At 26.8% G+C, this 18,308-nt stretch overlaps 2 protein-coding genes across 2 annotated transcripts; one reads left to right on the forward strand and one right to left on the reverse strand.

Moving 5' to 3' along the window:
• Nucleotides 1-367: 367 nt before the first annotated feature.
• Nucleotides 368-7,534, forward strand: LOC114169093 (Transmembrane amino acid transporter family protein). Its single transcript, XM_028054115.2, has 7 exons — nucleotides 368-644; nucleotides 2,642-2,872; nucleotides 4,114-4,211; nucleotides 5,429-5,615; nucleotides 5,725-5,855; nucleotides 6,320-6,553; nucleotides 7,138-7,534. The coding sequence occupies exons 1-7, from the start codon at nucleotides 536-538 to the stop codon at nucleotides 7,516-7,518; spliced, it is 1,371 nt and encodes a 456-aa protein (XP_027909916.2). The 5' UTR covers nucleotides 368-535; the 3' UTR covers nucleotides 7,519-7,534.
• A 3,478-nt stretch (nucleotides 7,535-11,012) lies between these two features.
• LOC114168233 (AT-hook motif nuclear-localized protein 3-like) lies at nucleotides 11,013-15,343 on the reverse strand. Its single transcript, XM_085668448.1, has 5 exons — nucleotides 14,825-15,343; nucleotides 13,525-13,577; nucleotides 13,282-13,413; nucleotides 12,569-12,733; nucleotides 11,013-11,728 (listed from the first exon to the last, which is right to left on the reverse strand). The coding sequence occupies exons 1-5, from the start codon at nucleotides 15,228-15,230 to the stop codon at nucleotides 11,165-11,167; spliced, it is 1,320 nt and encodes a 439-aa protein (XP_085524574.1). The 5' UTR covers nucleotides 15,231-15,343; the 3' UTR covers nucleotides 11,013-11,164.
• Between the last annotated feature and the right edge of the window lie 2,965 nt (nucleotides 15,344-18,308).

Below are 18,308 nucleotides of genomic sequence, written 5' to 3' on the forward strand. Positions count from 1 at the left end.
GTTTTTTTGTTTTTTTGTTTTTTATAAATTTTAGTCATCTATATAGTTAAACTTTTTCCAAGTATAGAGAAGGAACGAATTGACTCACAGGCTAAAGAAAATTAAAAGGAAAAAAAAATTATGAATGAAAAATAAAAATATCAACTACATCATTCCATTCACAGCAAAAATTAAATATTACAAAAAATACAAAAATATTTAAAACACTTAAGAAAACAATTTTTGAACAAAATCTTACCATAAATGTTACCGAAAAAAAGTTTTTGTCGTGGTTGCATTTGCATATTCCTTCTCACTGTGCTGATATCAACTATATATGCACACACTGAGGCCATTTTTGTCATCATCTGAACTAGGTTTAGGTCATAATATCTTCTATTTCCAAGTTTGTTTCATTGCATACTTGTCAAAATTCACACTGCTTTTTCTGTGAAAATACTCAGAGCTTCTGCTATATATATGCATATTGTGTTATATACTCTGTTCTCAATCACTCTCTTCTTCTGTTAAGGCCTTTACTGAGAAGAACCAGAGGATGGGGACTCTGTTTGCTGATGAAAAATCTGAGAACCCAAATGGTGTTCATCAATTTCACCACCAACATGATGTTGATGCAGGAGCTCTTTTTGTTCTCAAATCCAAAGGTAATAATGACCTTTTTATCTTATACTTCTTCAAAATCTCTTACTTCTTCTGTGCTTCACCTTTTATGGAACACTTTTTTGAACCATACATAGGGATTCTGATTCTTCTTTCTTTCCCTTTTTGTGCTGCACGGTTTTAAAAGTGTCTGTCCTTCCAAAACCTTAGTAAGTTTTTCAAAAGCAGAACAGTAAATGATTGAGTTTAAACTTGTTTCGAAATATTCTCATATACTATGATATAGAAAAAATTTATGGTTAAACATGTGTAGTAATTAAACTTTGAAACAAAAAATTAAAATTTGTTCTGTTTTAAATCTCAATATAGTGTTCTTATATTTTAAAAACTGTCTAGATATATGATTTTGATACTATTTTTTAAAACGTGTCAATTTCGTTCTGAATGATTAAAAAATATTTTCATTAAATCATTTAAAAAAATATATATTTATAATATACACAAAAATGGATATCATCCAACTAATTAAGTGTGTGTTTAGTTTTGCGTTAAATTGATGTAAAATTGATTAGAATTGATTTTTTAATACAGAATCATTACGTGTTTGCTTTCCAAAAATCAATTAAAAGATAAAAAATCATGTTGAATGAGAAACAACTAATTTTTGCTTATGCGTTAGAGAATTAATTCAACTGAAATCGATTTTTCAATAATGACCGAACAAACCTTAAGTCTTACATTATTTGATATGTTACAATTCAAATGTAAATACGTAACATTGTTACAATTTTTAAAAACATTAACTTAAAAAGACTATATATATATATATATATATATTTATTTTTAAAATTTTGAGAATTAAAATGTGTAGAATTTAAAATAAAGATGAATTTTAATTTTATATTTAAATTAAATTAAATGCTTAAATTTAGTTAACAAAAATATAAATATTAGATGAGTATTACCCTAATTGATCCTAATTTTAAGAGTTTTTTAACTAAACCAACACTATATATGACCATTACTGCTGTATAATTTACGAAAACGATAAACTGTGATTAATAATAAAGAGTATTGATTGATCATATATATTAAATAAATATTGTGCACATGGTGTGTTAGTATCCCTAAACTTTTATGCGTAGTGATGTGTAAGAATTAACTAAAGATTATATAAACCTGTTGGATTGAATGAAATAGTAACCATTTAAATAAATATATTGGTCCTAATTATAATTAATTGGAGGTTAATGATTAGCAAACCCTAGATTTCAATGAATTAATGATTTCATTGTAGAAATCATTTCGTTGTTGTTATTGGATTTCCCAGCCGACTTTGATCAACCAAATGGTTAACTGTTTGGTTTTTTCTTTTATCACCAATCGTTGACTGTTTGGTTTTTAATGATGGAAGCACATGGCATGAACGCCAAGACTTGAGACAAGAAAACAATTTCTACACACCATTCCAAAATGAATATTATTAGCGTTGAAAATTCTAAATGGAATCAATTTATAATGTACGGTCGAAATTTGTATCTTTGTTAAGAAATGAGTTTTAATCTTAAATCAATAACAAAAAACTAATTTATAAGATAAAGTTTACGTTTCATTTATATTTATATATTATAAAATTATTTTATCTTTAATTAGCATGAAACTTTTAAAAATTTTAAAAATAATTTTGTGAAGATGGTTTAGATATTAAAGATTATATATTAAACAAAAATAATATCAATTTATAATATATAAATAAATATAAATTGTATCTTGATATTTATTGTATCATTTGTTATAAAATCATTATCGGATGATTATAAATATAGAAGAAATACATGTTTGGATGTGAGAAAATTATTAAAAATTCAATACGACTCATCTACGAAGTTAATTCATATTATTAGTAAATGTAAATTTTATCCGATAAACCAATTTTATAAGATTGGATTAAATTTAAAATTTATATTTTTTAATATATTTGTTTTCTAATAATTAGTATTGTTATTATTTGATTATGATATTATTGTGTGTGATTTTGCAGGTTCTTGGTTGCATTGTGGATACCATTTGACCACATCGATTGTTGCAGCACCTGTTCTGAGTCTTCCTTATGCATTCACCTTCCTCGGATGGACGGCTGGGATCTCATGCTTGATGATTGGGGCATTGGTGACTTTCTATTCATATAATTTAATATCTAGGGTTCTTGAACACCACGCGCACAATGGTAAGCGTCAACTACGCTTTAGAGACATGGCTCATGATATTTTAGGTAACTTACTCTAATACTACACTCGTACGTTGTTTCTATTACACCTATTCAATTTTTGTGTGTGTCTGTTATTAATTTAAAATTTATATTTACTCTTTATTACTCAATACACCACCAACACTCAATAAAAATATTCTATTATTCAACATGAAATTTGTATCATGATAAAATTGTAAAAACTTGTGTTCTTGCAACTTTAATAAAAACAAAAGGGTTAAATACGTTTTTGGTCTCTTAATTTTCAGTAAATTATAGAATTAGTTCATTTCGAAACTTTGAACCAATTTAGTTCTTCATCTTTCGGATATGTGAATTTAGTCATTTTAATCAAATTTTGTTAGGTTTATTTGATGTATCGTACGGATTTCAGGATTAAATTTGAGTTGTTTATACTATTTGAGACATTTTTGATTTTATGTTAAGTCAAATAACATTATGAGACGCATTTGAAATGTCAACTAAATTTAACAAAATTTGATTAAAAGGACTAAATCTACGTATTTCGATAAATAAATGATTAAATTGATGTAAAGTTTTAAAATAGACTAATTCCAAAATTTACAGAAAATTAAGGAACAACAGACGTACTTAACCCAAAATAAAATCTTCTTAGTTAACTTTTACCACGATAAAATTGTAAAATCTCTCATGTAACTTGTATGCTAATAAAATTATTCCTCTCATATACAACCGTTACATTGATAAGTTGATAATCATCTCATAAACAACAACCAAAGTATTATGTACATCTATATTTTTTTTTTCTTTTTTATATATTAGTCAGTATAGAACTACGATGAATTTTCATCTGAGAACATGTCAAAAATTAATGAATGAGATTAACTAATTAAGTAGAAAATTCAGTATTCATAATATTTTATTTTATTCAATTTTATTTCGGTATTGCAATAAATTAACTAATTAAAGGTTAGATAAAAATAAGGATACGAATGAAAACAAATAATTAAATAAAACTAAAATTTATAAACAATTTCAATTAAAAACTTACTGAAGAAAAAAAACACACTCTTGTTGAACAATAGATCTTAAAAACATTCTCAGATAATTGTTCTAGCTAGTTTGTTCATTAAAATGGTTTTTTACTCGTCTAAATAAATTGTTAATGAGTGTCTTTTGTTTCTATGAGACTTTAGTTAAAAAGTACGTGGTGCATTTAAGCTCTTGTTTTTGCTTATAATTCTTCATTCTTCCTTCTAATAATGTAAATCAAACCTTGACAGGTCCAAGCTGGGGTCGTTATTTTGTTGGCCCAATTCAGTTCGGAGTTTGTTTTGGTGTTGTAGTGGCTTGCACTCTATTAGGAGGACAATGCATGAAGGTTATCATCAACTCTTCATCCCAGTTATTTATTTTTAGGGTTAAATATGTTTTTGTTTCTCAACTTTTAGTAAAAGTTGGAACTTTTAGTAAAAATTGGGACTTTTAGTAAAAATTGAAATTAGTTCATTTTTGAAACTTTGACCCAATTTAGTCACTCAACTTAAAAAATGTGTGAATTTAGTCCTTTTAACTAAATTTTGTTAAGTTTATTTAACGTTTCAAATGTGTTTCATGATAATTTCTTAGCTAATATTGAAGCAAAAATGTGTCAAACGATGTAAACATCTCAAATGTCATCATGAAACGCGTTTGAAACGTTAAATAAATTTAACAAAAATTGTTTGAAATGACTAAATTCACGCAATTTTGAAATTGGGGGAGTAAATTGGGCCAAAGTTTCGAGGAGGAACTAATTTTAATTTTCACTAAAAGTTGAGGGACCAAAAACATATTTAACCCTTATCTTTATCCAAGTCAAAAAACTATATTTAATATAATGAATTATGTTAGAAGATTCTTGATCAGAGATAAGTGAAATTATTATTATTATTATTATTATTATTATTATTATTATTATTAGTTTGTTTTGTACAATTGAATTAAACTTAAAATCCATTTATTTAGATGTTTTTAGAGTCATCCAAAGTATTTAGATTTATTGTTTGTTAATCTATCGAGTTACACCATCCATTAAAGTGATGTTGATCCTTATTTATAGAATTAAATGTTTTTAGTTTCTAAACTTTGACATGAAATTAGAATTTATATTTGTCTCAAACTTTAATACATTTTTATCGGTAAACTTTAAAAATGAATGAATATAATCCTTTAAACCCAATAATATTAATTTTATTGGACTTGTTATATAGCATTTCAGACTCACATATGAGATGGAATGTGTCAAACAGTAAACAACTCAAATATCAATCTTAAACATGTTTGACGCGTCAAAAACATTTAACATAATTGATTAAAAAGATTAAATATTTACTTTTAAAGAATTTGAGGATCAAAATATATCAAAATTCCAAAGATTGACTAATTTCAATTTTGCACTCAAATTTAGGACTAAAATCATATTTAATCTTATTTGTATTAGACTTGTGTCTTTCATTATTGTTGTATTTGCATGGTCAATTATCTCGGAAGATAAATCAAATATTATTTCATATTCTATAATATGCGTTTACAAAAAATTATATTGATGAAATGCAGACAATTTACTTGTTGTCAAATCCAAATGGGACCATGAAGCTTTATGAGTTTGTAATCATATTTGGATGCTTCATGCTAATTTTGGCCCAAATCCCATCTTTCCACTCACTCAGACACATTAATTTGTTGTCACTCATTCTCTGCTTAGCTTATAGTGTTGGTGCTACGGCGGGTTCCATTTACATTGGTAATTTCTCAAACCAATGTTCTTCTTTTGGTAATGTGGAAATTTTCACTTTATGCTTTTATCCATGGAATCAAACCATTTTGATTTGGAATTTACAATCTTGTCTCAGGAGAGTCATCCAAAGGACCAAAAAAGGACTACACTTTGAAAGGTGATATTGAAAATCGCTTATTTGGAGTCTTCAATGCAATTGCCATTATTGCCACAACCTATGGAAATGGAATCATTCCAGAAATCCAGGTGCTTAATTGTAATAAAAAAATAAAATTAAATATGTTTTTGACCCTTAACTTTTGAGTAAAAAATTGAAATTAGTCCCCCTTCTAATCTTTGACCCAATTTAGTCTCTCAACTTTATAAATGCGTGAATTTAACCCTTTTAACCAAATTTTGTTAAGTTCATTGGATGTTTCAAACGTGTTTTATGATAGCATTTGAGTTGTTTATATTTTTTGACGCATTTTACTTTAGTGTTAACTGAGAAACACATTTAAAATGTTAAATAAACTTAACAAAAATTGGTCAAAATGACTGAATCTGTACATTTTTAAATATGTGAGACTAAATTAATTCAATGTTTCGAAGGGAGACTAATTACAATTTTCACAAAAAAGTTAAGTGAAAAAAACATATTTAACCCTAAAACATAACCCCTTTTTGTTTCATTAATATTTGCTTAATTGAATTTTCTTATGTGGTTGTAGGCAACACTAGCACCACCAGTGAAAGGGAAAATGTTCAAGGGACTATGTGTGTGCTATTTTGTAGTTATAGTCACTTTCTTTAGTGTATCTGTTTCTGGTTATTGGGCATTTGGCAATGAATCTGAAGGCCTCATTTTAAGCAATTTTGTGGACAATGGGAACCCTTTGGTGCCCACATGGTTCATTTACATGACCAACATTTTCACTATAACACAACTATCAGCAGTTGGTGTGGTAAGTCACATACTAATTCAACCATCACCACCTAATTTGTTTTTAGAGATATAATTGTTCTCGGGGATCTTTTTATCCAAATATCATATATCTACTAAAAAATTATTGTTAGAAGTTTCATATCAATTAGAGATAATGTCAATTTAAAATATATAAGTGGGTGCAAACCTCACCTTACAAGTTAGTTTTGTGGAATTGAGTTAGACTTAAAGTGCACTTCTTAATATGATATTATAGTCATAGTTTAGAGTCTATCCTAAGGAACATTAATATTTGTTGATTAAGTCAATTTAAAGTATATAAGTGGATGCAAACCTCACATTTATTCATACTACTTATTATGATACACTTAATAATTAGCAATTTAAATACCCATTCCTCCTTTAACCCTTTATATGTCTTTTAAGTACAATTCTATGATGAAATATCACAATACCTCGGATGGATGTGGTGATTAACTTTAATAATGACACTCGTCTGACTTGAAATTCAAACACTACTTAATTCTTTTTATTTATATCATTATGAGACTTTTAACTTGTATTTAGATTCCTAACAAAAAAAACTATTGAATTTGAATGCAGGTTTATTTGCAACCAACAAATGAAGTGTTGGAGCAAGCATTTGGAGATCCAAAAAGCCCCGAGTTCTCGAAACGCAATGTAATCCCAAGAGTGATTTTTCGATCACTAGCTATTATTATTTCAACCATTATAGCAGCCATGCTTCCATTTTTTGGAGACATAAACTCTCTTATTGGAGCTTTTGGCTTTATCCCTCTCGATTTCATCTTGCCAGTAATTTTCTACAATTTCACATTTAAGCCATCTAAGCGAAGCTTTATTTTCTGGTTGAATGTAACTATTGCAATGGTTTTTTCTGCATTGGGAGCTATATCAGCAATTGCAGCTGTTAGACAAATTGTTCTTGATGCAAAAAATTATCAATTATTTGCTAATGTATGATTTCCTTCTTCGTACATTTCACCATCCAATGAAATCTAGTGGTTCAACCAAATTGCTATTACAGTAATCAATGATGATATGCTGAAAGCAAAGTTTGTACTAGTTAAATCTAAGGGAGTTACCATCTTGAAACAATGTTAAGATGAAAAGTAAAAAAAATAGTACATAAGCTGGTGAAGTTGGGTAAATGGGATATATATATATATATATATATATATATATATATATATATATATATATATATATATATATATATATATATATATATATATATATATATATATATATATAATTTTGTTGTATAAAACTTAGAACAAAAGGAAGATAACTTCAAAATTATCTTTATCTCTAAATTATATAGGTCTTTGGTATTTGGCTTGAAATGAAGAATCATGTGTCTTCCTTCTCATCTCTTCATTAAGAGCACCGCTCTTTGCCATCTGAAAAGAAATAACACCATTCGAGGCAGAGTTCGTAATTGAAACCCGAAATACCTCCCAAGACTTTGGTAGAGTATTAAGCAACCATAATCCCATAACTTCATCATCAAACTTTATGCCCATTCCTGACAATTGATCTAGGAGCCCTTGAAACTCATTTAAGTGATCAGAAATAGAAGAATTCTCCCTGTACCTCAAATTCATCAAGCAATTTAACAAATATAATTTATTATTGTCCGACTTAGAAGCATAGAAAGACTCAATCTTCTCCCACAAAGCTCTGGCATGTGTCTCATTAGCAATATGATTATAAACATTATCTTCAACATATTGTCGAATAAAACCACATACCTATTGGTGCTCAAAGTCCTATTCTTCTTCAGACATAGAATCTGGCTTTTGTGTAGTAAAGACCAGAAGATGCAATTTCTTGACAAATAATAAATCTTTCATCATGCCCTTCCACAAATGATAATTTGTACCATTCAAAGCAACCATCTTTGCATTTGTCTCTATCATTCAAGCAAGTAAATATAACCCAACCAAGAGCTCTGATGCCACTCTGATGGGAAAAACAATAACACAAACAATATACCAGAGAATGCAGCGGATATAATTTCCTCTAACTTGCAAGAATCTATGAGGAGCAATAATCAAAGAGCAGCAATAATAAATCACCAAAGGCACAAATAAAGGCACCAAGATTTTTAACGTGGAAAACCCCTCAAATCAAGGGTAAAACCCACGAGTCGTCCAGACCAAAGAAATAGTTCCACTATGATCAACAAGAGTACAAAAGAGTCTCAATCAATAGCACAAATTAGTGTTAATACCCAACCAAATAACAAAGCAACAAAGCTTTCAAAATAGAGAAGAAGAAGAAGAGAGGAAAACATATAATATCACTGTTGCAATGCGAAATTAATATCTCCCAACTTAGACCTCGTATCAACGATCCGACCGGTCAGAATGAAGAGCAATGAGTTCCGAACCTGCGGTAAATTTTCAACCCAATCCAATGGTGAACGAATTCGCAGTGCCGAATTTACGATGACAACTCTGTGAAAAACGTGAACAGAATTTTCCCTCTACCTCTCCCTCTATGTACTGGGGCTTTCAGTGTGTTCTAACTCTATTGTTCTGCATCTCTCTTTATTTTATAGCCTCCTCTCCACTAGGTTAAGTGAGACATAGACTTTTCAAGTTTTAGGCTTTTTCTTCACATAGAAAAGGAGTCCAATACCCAACAGTAACTAATTATTATGTAACTAAATATTCAAAGAATAAAGAAAACTTGTTAATAGGAATACATGGTAACAAAATTAACAAGCCAAAACCTTTAAAATACGCATGTGGGTAAAAGTTGTTAGTTGATAATTATAAAAACTAGTTCATTAAAGTGTTTGATGTAATTTTTGGTTTAAGTTAAGGTTTTGAAAGAGAAATTCAGTCACTAATCCAGTTAAATCATTCGGGTAATAGTTCATCACTTAATATAACTATTTTGTCTTATCTCTTTCCCCATTTGGTAACGGGTGTACCTATGCCTTATCAATTAATTGACTTTTGTAAAAGAATGAAAAAGCATGACAAATGAGAACATTGAGTTAATATATAATTCTCTAGGTTACCTAATAAAGTCTTGGTACTTTAGTAATTTAAACAAGACAATATGAGTATTAGGGAAGTTATAGAACAAGGATATGATATAAATTTATATACCCATCATTGTTCTCATATCTAAAATCGGGTATTGTCCATACCGTATTGTACTCAATCAATGTGGGAGTTCTTCATCAAAACAAGAATAAAAGTTCAGACAATACTCATAAGGACAAATTTATTTCTCATCTCTATTTCCAAGTTTTCAAGAAATTCTGATTAAACTTGTTAGTTCTATATTTTAACGTGCCAAGTTGTCACAATTTAAATTTAAATATCATTATTGTCAATAACATAGAAGGATGAACATTGAAATAAAATTGAGTTAAAAAATATTAAAAAATAATTAATATGTAATTCAAATATAAGGATGAAATTAATAATTCAACCTAACTTTTAATTTGGTTTGATTTTATTGGTAAATTATATTTTGGAACATTTCTACTTTTAGGTTTTAATTAGTTTTAAGCTTTGCAGTTTTTTATTCACATATTAATTACATTTTATTTTCAGTTAATACTTTTTCATATTGTTTATTCTAACAAATAAATATTTAAATATTTTCATTCAAAATTAAAATGAAAAAAATGATTCTTTTGACTACATACTGTATTATCAAAAAAGTTATTCAATAATAAGATTAAGATTTCTCAAAAAAGAAAAAGTGATAAGAGAAAGAAAAATAAATTACTGAAAGATCTAGGAAAGTATAAAAAATCTATTTTATTAACTACAAAATCTTTCAGTTAAATGTGTTGGAAATATTTCTTTTTTAAAAAAAAATAGAATTCCACAAAAATATCCAAAGAATATTTCCAAAATTATTCCTAGAATATTCTCATTATAAAAGAAAGGTTCGTTCTAGAATATGTGTCATTTATGAATCTAATCACCTCATCTATGACTTGGTTAAGGAAGTTACAGTTTCCCTCTTTTATGTGTCAGTTTTTGTTATCATCAATTCTTCTTCCCTCATTCTGGTTTTTAGTTTCTTGCCCATTTTAAAAGACTTCGTGAATAAATGAGAGTTTATTTATATGATTTAAGTGTCTTTATTTAGGTTTGTAGTTATTATAGTGCATTTGTTATCTTAAAAAAAATTCTTGAAGGGATGAATCAACAATGTATTTAACCATTAACGGATCACAAAAATGTACCTTATTCAAATCTTTTCATTCTCTTTCTTCATTCAAATTCTTTTATGTGAGTTGATAAAAAAAAAACAGCACAACATAAGAAGTATCATTCTATCATATCTACTCCTGTTGAAATAAAAATATATAAATATTGCAAATAATATAATGTTAAAATAAATAGTTAAAATATTAAGCAGTCGAATACTAATTTCAAGACATATAGCAGAAAATGAAATCACAGAAAAAAAACCTGTCACATTAATATAGTTACAATGCTGACTAACTAGATGAACAATTCTTCAAAGTCATACACTATAAATACTTAATTAACCTCTGGCATAAACCAGACAACATAAAATTTAATCTCCACATTGAAAACTACAAACAAAGAGGCTATAACAGACAGTTTCATAACTCCATAACATTTGCATTCACTTCTGCAGAAGTCTTCTGATCTGAATCATCTGATGCAGATTGCGGTGCCTGGTGATCCATATCAACACCAATAACACATGCAGAGTGCACATTGTGTGGAGTAACAGTAATATCTGCTACTCTTTTAGGAGTAACAGAAAACACGTTATTTGTTACTTCATTAGGTGTAACAGAGAACACGTTATCTGTTACTCCATTAGATGTAATAGAAAATACATTATCTGCTACTTCGTTAAGTGTAGCAGAAAACACATTATCTATTACACCATTTGATGTAGCAGAAAACACGTTATCCGCTATACCATTAGGTGTAATAGAGAACACGTTATCTGCTACACCATTAGATACTGTTGTTGGACCAAGTTCTGTTGGTGGTGGTGAAGAACAATTTTTGTCTCCTTCTGTCAACTTTTGAACTTTCGTTTTACCTCTTTCTGAATCTGGACTTTCCAGCATAAGGGGGCCATTAGAAAATTCTAACAATTGTTTCCTCTTGAATTGACTGTTGATGTTTTGCTTGAAAGTGGCCATAACAAGCTGATGCACACAAGAGACAGAAAGCTTGAAAATGATCATAATGCAACAGGGTACGATAATACATACATAAATATATAAACTAGGTACATCGAACAGAATTTAAGGACAAACTAATTTTAGTATTATTCTACTGATCTGCATTAAATGGTTAGCATAGATTGAGATAAAACTACATATAATTCAATAACAAGTGCCTAAAAACTACCTGTTCAAAATTAACTTTCTTGTGAATAGTAAACACCAGATTTCAAAAGCACAAAGGTTCCAAAATTCTTGTAGCTTTCACAAAAATTTCTTCTCGTCCTCTTAAGACTCTAAAGTTTAAATCAACATGTGTCGATAAAACAAAATTTACATCTATTTATATACTATAAATTTGGTTTATTTCTAGTTAATGTAAGACCTTTAATTCACGTGGATACATATACATATCAAACGTAAAATCAAATATTAATAGATAGTTCAATAAGTAAAATAATAAATCTAACAATATATGAATATCGTAATGATAAATTTAGATGATTTTGATACTATCTTAAAATATAGATTTTAAATTTAACTCAAGATTATAAAATTGATTTATAAAATGAAATTTAGAATTATTTATATATTATGAATATGTCTTATTTCTAATTAATTTAAGATCTCTGACACATCCACCGCAAAGACACAATTCATACGGTATATGGCCAATACAGCTATAATCGTAAATAACTCCTGAGTAATTGATTGAATCATCTTCCAAATTTACTTTAAATCTCATAAGGTGTTCAATGTTCAATAGCCCTATGTGTGTCAGATAAAAGGATAAATCTCCAGCACATCTTATAAGATTCTTACCTGAATAGGGCAAGATGCTACCAATGCACTCTCAAGAATTCCCCCCAAAACATTTCCATCAGATTTAGCCATTGAAATGCTCAACGATCCACTTGTACGAACTGGACCATTAATACCACCAACGAAGGTGCAAGCTCCTGATAATGACAATATCTCAAAGGTACCCTGTGTGCAATAAAAAAAAAAAAAATCAGAAAATGAAACACAAGCACACAGAAAAAGAAGTGACAAAACTTGTCTAAATATTGATGGTTTTTTTTTTTTTTCAAAATGCAAGATTTATTAAGAAGAGATATGAGCCAAACATATATATAAAATTAAGAAAGATTATGTAAATGTGATTTGAATTTAATCTAGATAAGAGATTAAACACTTCTAACCTAATACATAATAGGTTTATGAATTTTGTTTTTTTGACATTAGTATTTTGACACCAGAGTTTTTTTTTATTACTATTTGACACTGTCTTTCATTACTATTTACTTTTTCTTTCTTTTAGAAATATAAAAATTAATTCTTGTAAAGAGTATTTTACTTTTTTAAGAATTGTCAAAAAGTCGTCAACTGATGTCAAATATTCTTTTTCCTTTTTTTATATAATATTTAACTTTATCATTTTTAATCGATAATTATTTTCAAATTTTGTCAAGTGAAACAAAATAAAGTAAAGATTCATGCAGTATTTATATGGGAGATTTTTTGTGTATTTGCACCTCAAATCTCATAATATGATTGGAACCAGCATGTTCACGAATGGTGACGTTTGAAATAGCACCAGTAGCAGAAAGTATGCAAACCGATAGAGGGCCTTTCTCAAAAAATGACATTATCGTTCCAACCAAATTCTGAAAATTACCAAAAACATGTTATATTCAGTTGATAGCACAATTATAAAATAGTTTTATGAAACTAAGAGAAATCTGAAACATGAACCAATCTTTTAGGTCTTTCATTACCTCTCCAATTTGCACAGTGAGCACGTGAGGTATGAAGCTTCCCCCTGCTGTTTCTGCCATAAACCCACCTGTGATAAACAAAGTTTCAAGCATAAGAAACATATCAAAACATGTTTAAGCATGAGATTAAAACATAGTGATTTGTTGTTCCTTAAGAAATGGTCGTGCCAACAAAATAAACAGAACAAGTACATGTTTAGTTTCAAGTTGTAGAAGGTCTTTTTTTTTTTTTAATTTCGGTATAAAATTATGCACCCCAGTACAAAATTGAGAAGGAAAATTTGATTGCTTCCAGAATTTTAGTGTGTTGTGACAGGTTTTACTGACACTTTCCGTAACATGGTTTTGTATTTTAGTGTTTTGAAAATCCAAATTAAAAGAATTTGTTTCATACCTTTTCCAATTTTATTAATAAGATAAATAACCAGTGAAATACAATAATAAGTAAAATGTTATAGTAGTAAAATACAATTATTTATCTCCGTAACGCATCTTGGTCTGGAGAAAAAAATCTGTATATATAAAAAACGCATGTTTAATTTCAGCAAACTTCTGTCCTTGTTTTGTTTATTTACTCAATTAATTTTTTTGCCAGGGGAATATTTTAAACTTTTTCAGAAAAAATTGTGTTTTTTTTACTCTCAAACACCTTCCCAATTCAGATTCAATTGCGCCCTTCTGTTTAAAAACTTCATTTGTCAACAAAAAACAATTTTGTCAAACAATACTTATGTGCAGAAAAATTTTCTTTAATCAGATTAAAATATAAATTTTATGTGACAAAAACTCTCTTAAAGATTCTTGGTATCGTTATAGATTCATACATATCATTGTCCTAGTTTATAAAACTCTCTTAAAGAAAAAAAAAATTATTTGATGACAAATTTTTTTCTTGACAAACATGACAAAATTTTTATAAATAAAATTAAATAGATTAATATTTTATTTTTTAATTAAAATGAAGTAATAAAATAATATCTTTTTACTTAAAAAAATAATTTGTTAAATTTTATTTTTCAAAATATGATTATTTTTAAAAAAAATTTACTATGATATTATTTTTATTTTTTATTTTCTCATATCTTCTCTAATTCTGCAAAAAAAAAAAAAGAAACACAGCATGCAAATATAAACAAGGAAAAATATATATTTACACCTATTTAACTTTAAATAAAAAAAAGTTAACTTTTATTTTTTTATTTAATTTTTTCTTAAATTATTTGATATTTTAAAATAAAAATATAATTTCATTAATGTTGTGTATATCTGTCACCTGAAAACAAGTAATAAGAAAACTCACCAATGGAAGCTATAACCTGCAGTTTCCCAGAGCCACGAGGGCGTCCCCTGCCTCTCTTGGTCTGATCGGAAAATCCTGGCGGCGGCGGCGGCACCACCGCCTTCAACGGAGACGCCGTGCTCCCGACTGCCTCGCTCTTCCGAGGCCTCCCTCTTCCTCGCTTCACCACCAATGCCGAACCTACAGCCTCGGAGTTTGCTACGGCCACAACGAGCTCCGAACCAGAACCAGAACCTGAACCAGAACCAGAACCAGGACCAGTTGCAACGTTAACTGCGCCAACAACATTGTTGTTATTGTCGGCGGCGCTGACATGCGGCGTTGATTCCTTGGGACTCTGTGAGTCGTCCGATGTGGCGCCCAGAGTCAAAAACTGATCAGTGTCTGAAAGATTCTGTTGTTCCATGAAATAGAGAGACACCTTTTTTGTTTAGTAACAAAGGAAACAAATTTTATGTGAGAAAAAGAAAAATAATAATGAGAGAAGAAGGTGATAATGGTGAAGGTGTTATGAAGAAGGTGACAGAAGACAGAAAACCAGTTTTTGAGGGTCTTTCAGAAACTGTTAAAAAATTTGGATGTTTTTGAAAACTTTTCCTAAAAATATGAAAATAACTCTTCTCACTCACATGATAAGCTTTTATTTATCATGTGAATTTATAAATGAAGAAAATTGGAGATGGACTCTTATTTTTGTTTGTATATGTTACAATACCTTACTTGGATTTTAATTTTGAGATAAAAAAGGACAAAATAAAATTATTATTTGTTATTATTATTTCATATTGCATTTGATTTTCTTTTTATTTTTAATTAATATAGGGTAAAAGAAGGAATCTCGTGGATTATAAAAATGAAAATAAATAAATAATAAATGTTTTTTATTTATTGGCAACAAAATTTTTAATTGCCATGAATTAAAAATTAATGTTTTATAATATTTAAGCAGATTTTTTCCTATATATTATTTACCGTGTAAAATATTTATTAGTTTTAATATGGCATTAATTTTTTATTTTTGGAAAAATGTTTCTCTCTCTTAAATCTTCAAGAATTAAAAATTATAGCAAATTGCCTTCAAATATTAGTATTTTTAACATTGAAAAAAAAATAATACTTTCCTGATACAAATTTAATAGTAATTTTCTCTTTTTTAGTATAAAAACTTCTTAAATAGGTTTTATGTTTTATAATAAAAATCATTTTATTCTCTTTTTTTAGAAAAAAATATTTAAATTTTCCAATAACTTAATATAAAAATAAAATGTAAGGTTATTTTTATCACGAAAATAATTTTATTCTTTCTTGGGGGAAAAGTAAAATTTGAATATTTAAACAAATCAATATTAAAAGTGAAAACAAATAGTTTACGGAGGAGTTAAATAAACACAAATCTGAATTCATAATTAATACTTTATTTTATATATAATATATATTGTGGAAAAATCCTATATTTAAAAAAATAACTGATTTCGGTCTTTATATTTAAAATTGTTCATTTCATACTTTAAAATACATTGTTTTCAATTTTTAGTTTTTATATATTATTTTTAACTCTCTTAATCTTTATAATTATGAATTTTCTTTAAAGGTAGGAACTAAAAGGTTAGTTTTATTCAATTAAAAAGATCACATAAATAATTTAAAAGAAAGAAGAAGAAGAACAAGATAGAAATAGACTTAAAGTAAAGAATTTGCACGTGAAACCAGAGGACTATACCTATTGCAAATGGCAAAAAGACCATACAATGGCACTATTAAATTTTAGTATAATAAATCATCTAACAAAAATTTTTATACTATAATAAAACGTACGTAATTTATATATTATGCATTGAAAATGGAAAAATGTTTTATAATATCCCTTAAGATATTACATAACTATAACGTAGACTATGATAAAAACAATTAATTATTTTATGTATGATAAAAACGATTGATTTATTATGGAATAAATTTAATAGTTACAATTTCATTTACATTAATAAATATTATTTATTTTTATAAAATATTTTTTCTTTACGTCATATATATATATATATATATATATATATATATATATATATATATATATAATAAAATAGCATTAGTCAATGGCAAAGTCTTTTTCAAACACAGTATTTAAAGGTAAATGTTATAAAACTATTTAAATTTAAATTCATGAAAAAGTATTAATGTTTGACACGTTAAAAATTAAAAACATTAAATGGATTTTTTAAATAATTAAGATATATCTTTAATTCAAATTATTTTAAAGAGTGGTTGATAATCAAACGTTGGCTAATTTAATTGAGAATAATCGAAACTATCATGTTTAACAGTTTACAACGTACGTTAAGAGAAATATTAAATATAATGTAACAAATTATAAATTAGTTTAAATATTAAGTTTAAAATAATTATTATGAGAATTATTTTTATATAAATATAGTGAAGCAATTTGTTACTTCGCAAAAATGTTGGTATAGTACGTAGTGGTTTGAAGTGCTAGATAGTTTTTTATTTTCTTAAAAAAATAAAATCGAAATACTTCTCACGTCACGTGGCATTATAAGAAAAATAAAGCTAAGTAATTAAATATCAATATTAATATAAAATACAATTAAAATAAATTAATCAATAATTTAAAACTGAGTAAATTAAGAAACATAAATATAAATACCAAATTTAATTCAATTAAATTATTAAAACAATTCAATTAACTTTAAAAGAGTATTATAATAAACTTAAAATTAATTTTATTTAATTATTATAATTAATTAATTTAAAAATAAGTTATTTAAGTATTATGATTAATTAATTTAAAAATAAGTATTAACTAAAATCAATTGAAAACTTAAATAGAAATTTTAAATTAAAATAATCAATAAACGTAAACAAAATTTAAAAATAAATTAATTAATTAAATTAAATATTAATTGTAAAAAATAAATGAAGTTATATATTAAAATCAATACATAAAACTTAAATAAAATATTAATTAAAATCAATAAATTAAATATTAATAAATCAATAAATTAAATTAAAATAAATATTAATTAAACTCAATAAATACACTCGAATAAAGTATTAGTTAAAATCAATAAATATAGTTAAATAAAATATTAATTATAATTAATTAATTATTAATTCAAATCATTAAGTAACCTATGACATGAAACAAGAAATTCATGTTTAATCTTATTATTATATATAAAAATTTATCATATGAGTGATAATTATAATATTAGGAACAAAACTGGTCTCTCAACGTGTGATAGTAAAAAAAAAAATCCATGTTTCAAAATATAAAAAAATAAATAAAAAATCTACAAAATATTCCTTGCATTAACTTTTTTCTTTTTCATTTAGCATGGTATTTGAAAAGGATGTGAGTTTAGCTTAATTATTTTCTTTCTATTTGTGAGCTTTTGATTTCACATATATTTGATCAGTTCAAAAGTGAAAACATTTTGTTATATTAAATTAGTGGTTATGCTTTTTA

This window comes from Vigna unguiculata, chromosome 11, assembly GCF_037176805.1.
Source record: "Vigna unguiculata cultivar grain cowpea cultivar isolate G323 ecotype 2 chromosome 11, ASM3717680v1, whole genome shotgun sequence".
In the NCBI taxonomy this organism is placed as follows: Eukaryota; Viridiplantae; Streptophyta; class Magnoliopsida; order Fabales; family Fabaceae; genus Vigna; species Vigna unguiculata.

Excerpts from the sequence above, each read along its gene's own strand:
- LOC114169093 (XM_028054115.2), top strand. The coding sequence starts at position 536 with ATGGGGACTCTGTTTGCTGATGAAAAATCTGAGAACCCAAATGGTGTT. Across the intron at positions 645-2,641 it reads TTTTGTTCTCAAATCCAAAG|GTTCTTGGTTGCATTGTGGA; the intron begins GTAATAATGACC and ends GTGATTTTGCAG. Across the intron at positions 2,873-4,113 it reads CATGGCTCATGATATTTTAG|GTCCAAGCTGGGGTCGTTAT; the intron begins GTAACTTACTCT and ends AAACCTTGACAG.
- LOC114168233 (XM_085668448.1), bottom strand. The coding sequence starts at position 15,230 with ATGGAACAACAGAATCTTTCAGACACTGATCAGTTTTTGACTCTGGGC. Across the intron at positions 13,414-13,524 it reads TCACTGTGCAAATTGGAGAG|AATTTGGTTGGAACGATAAT; the intron begins GTAATGAAAGAC and ends GGTAATTTTCAG. Across the intron at positions 12,734-13,281 it reads ATCATATTATGAGATTTGAG|GGTACCTTTGAGATATTGTC; the intron begins GTGCAAATACAC and ends TATTGCACACAG.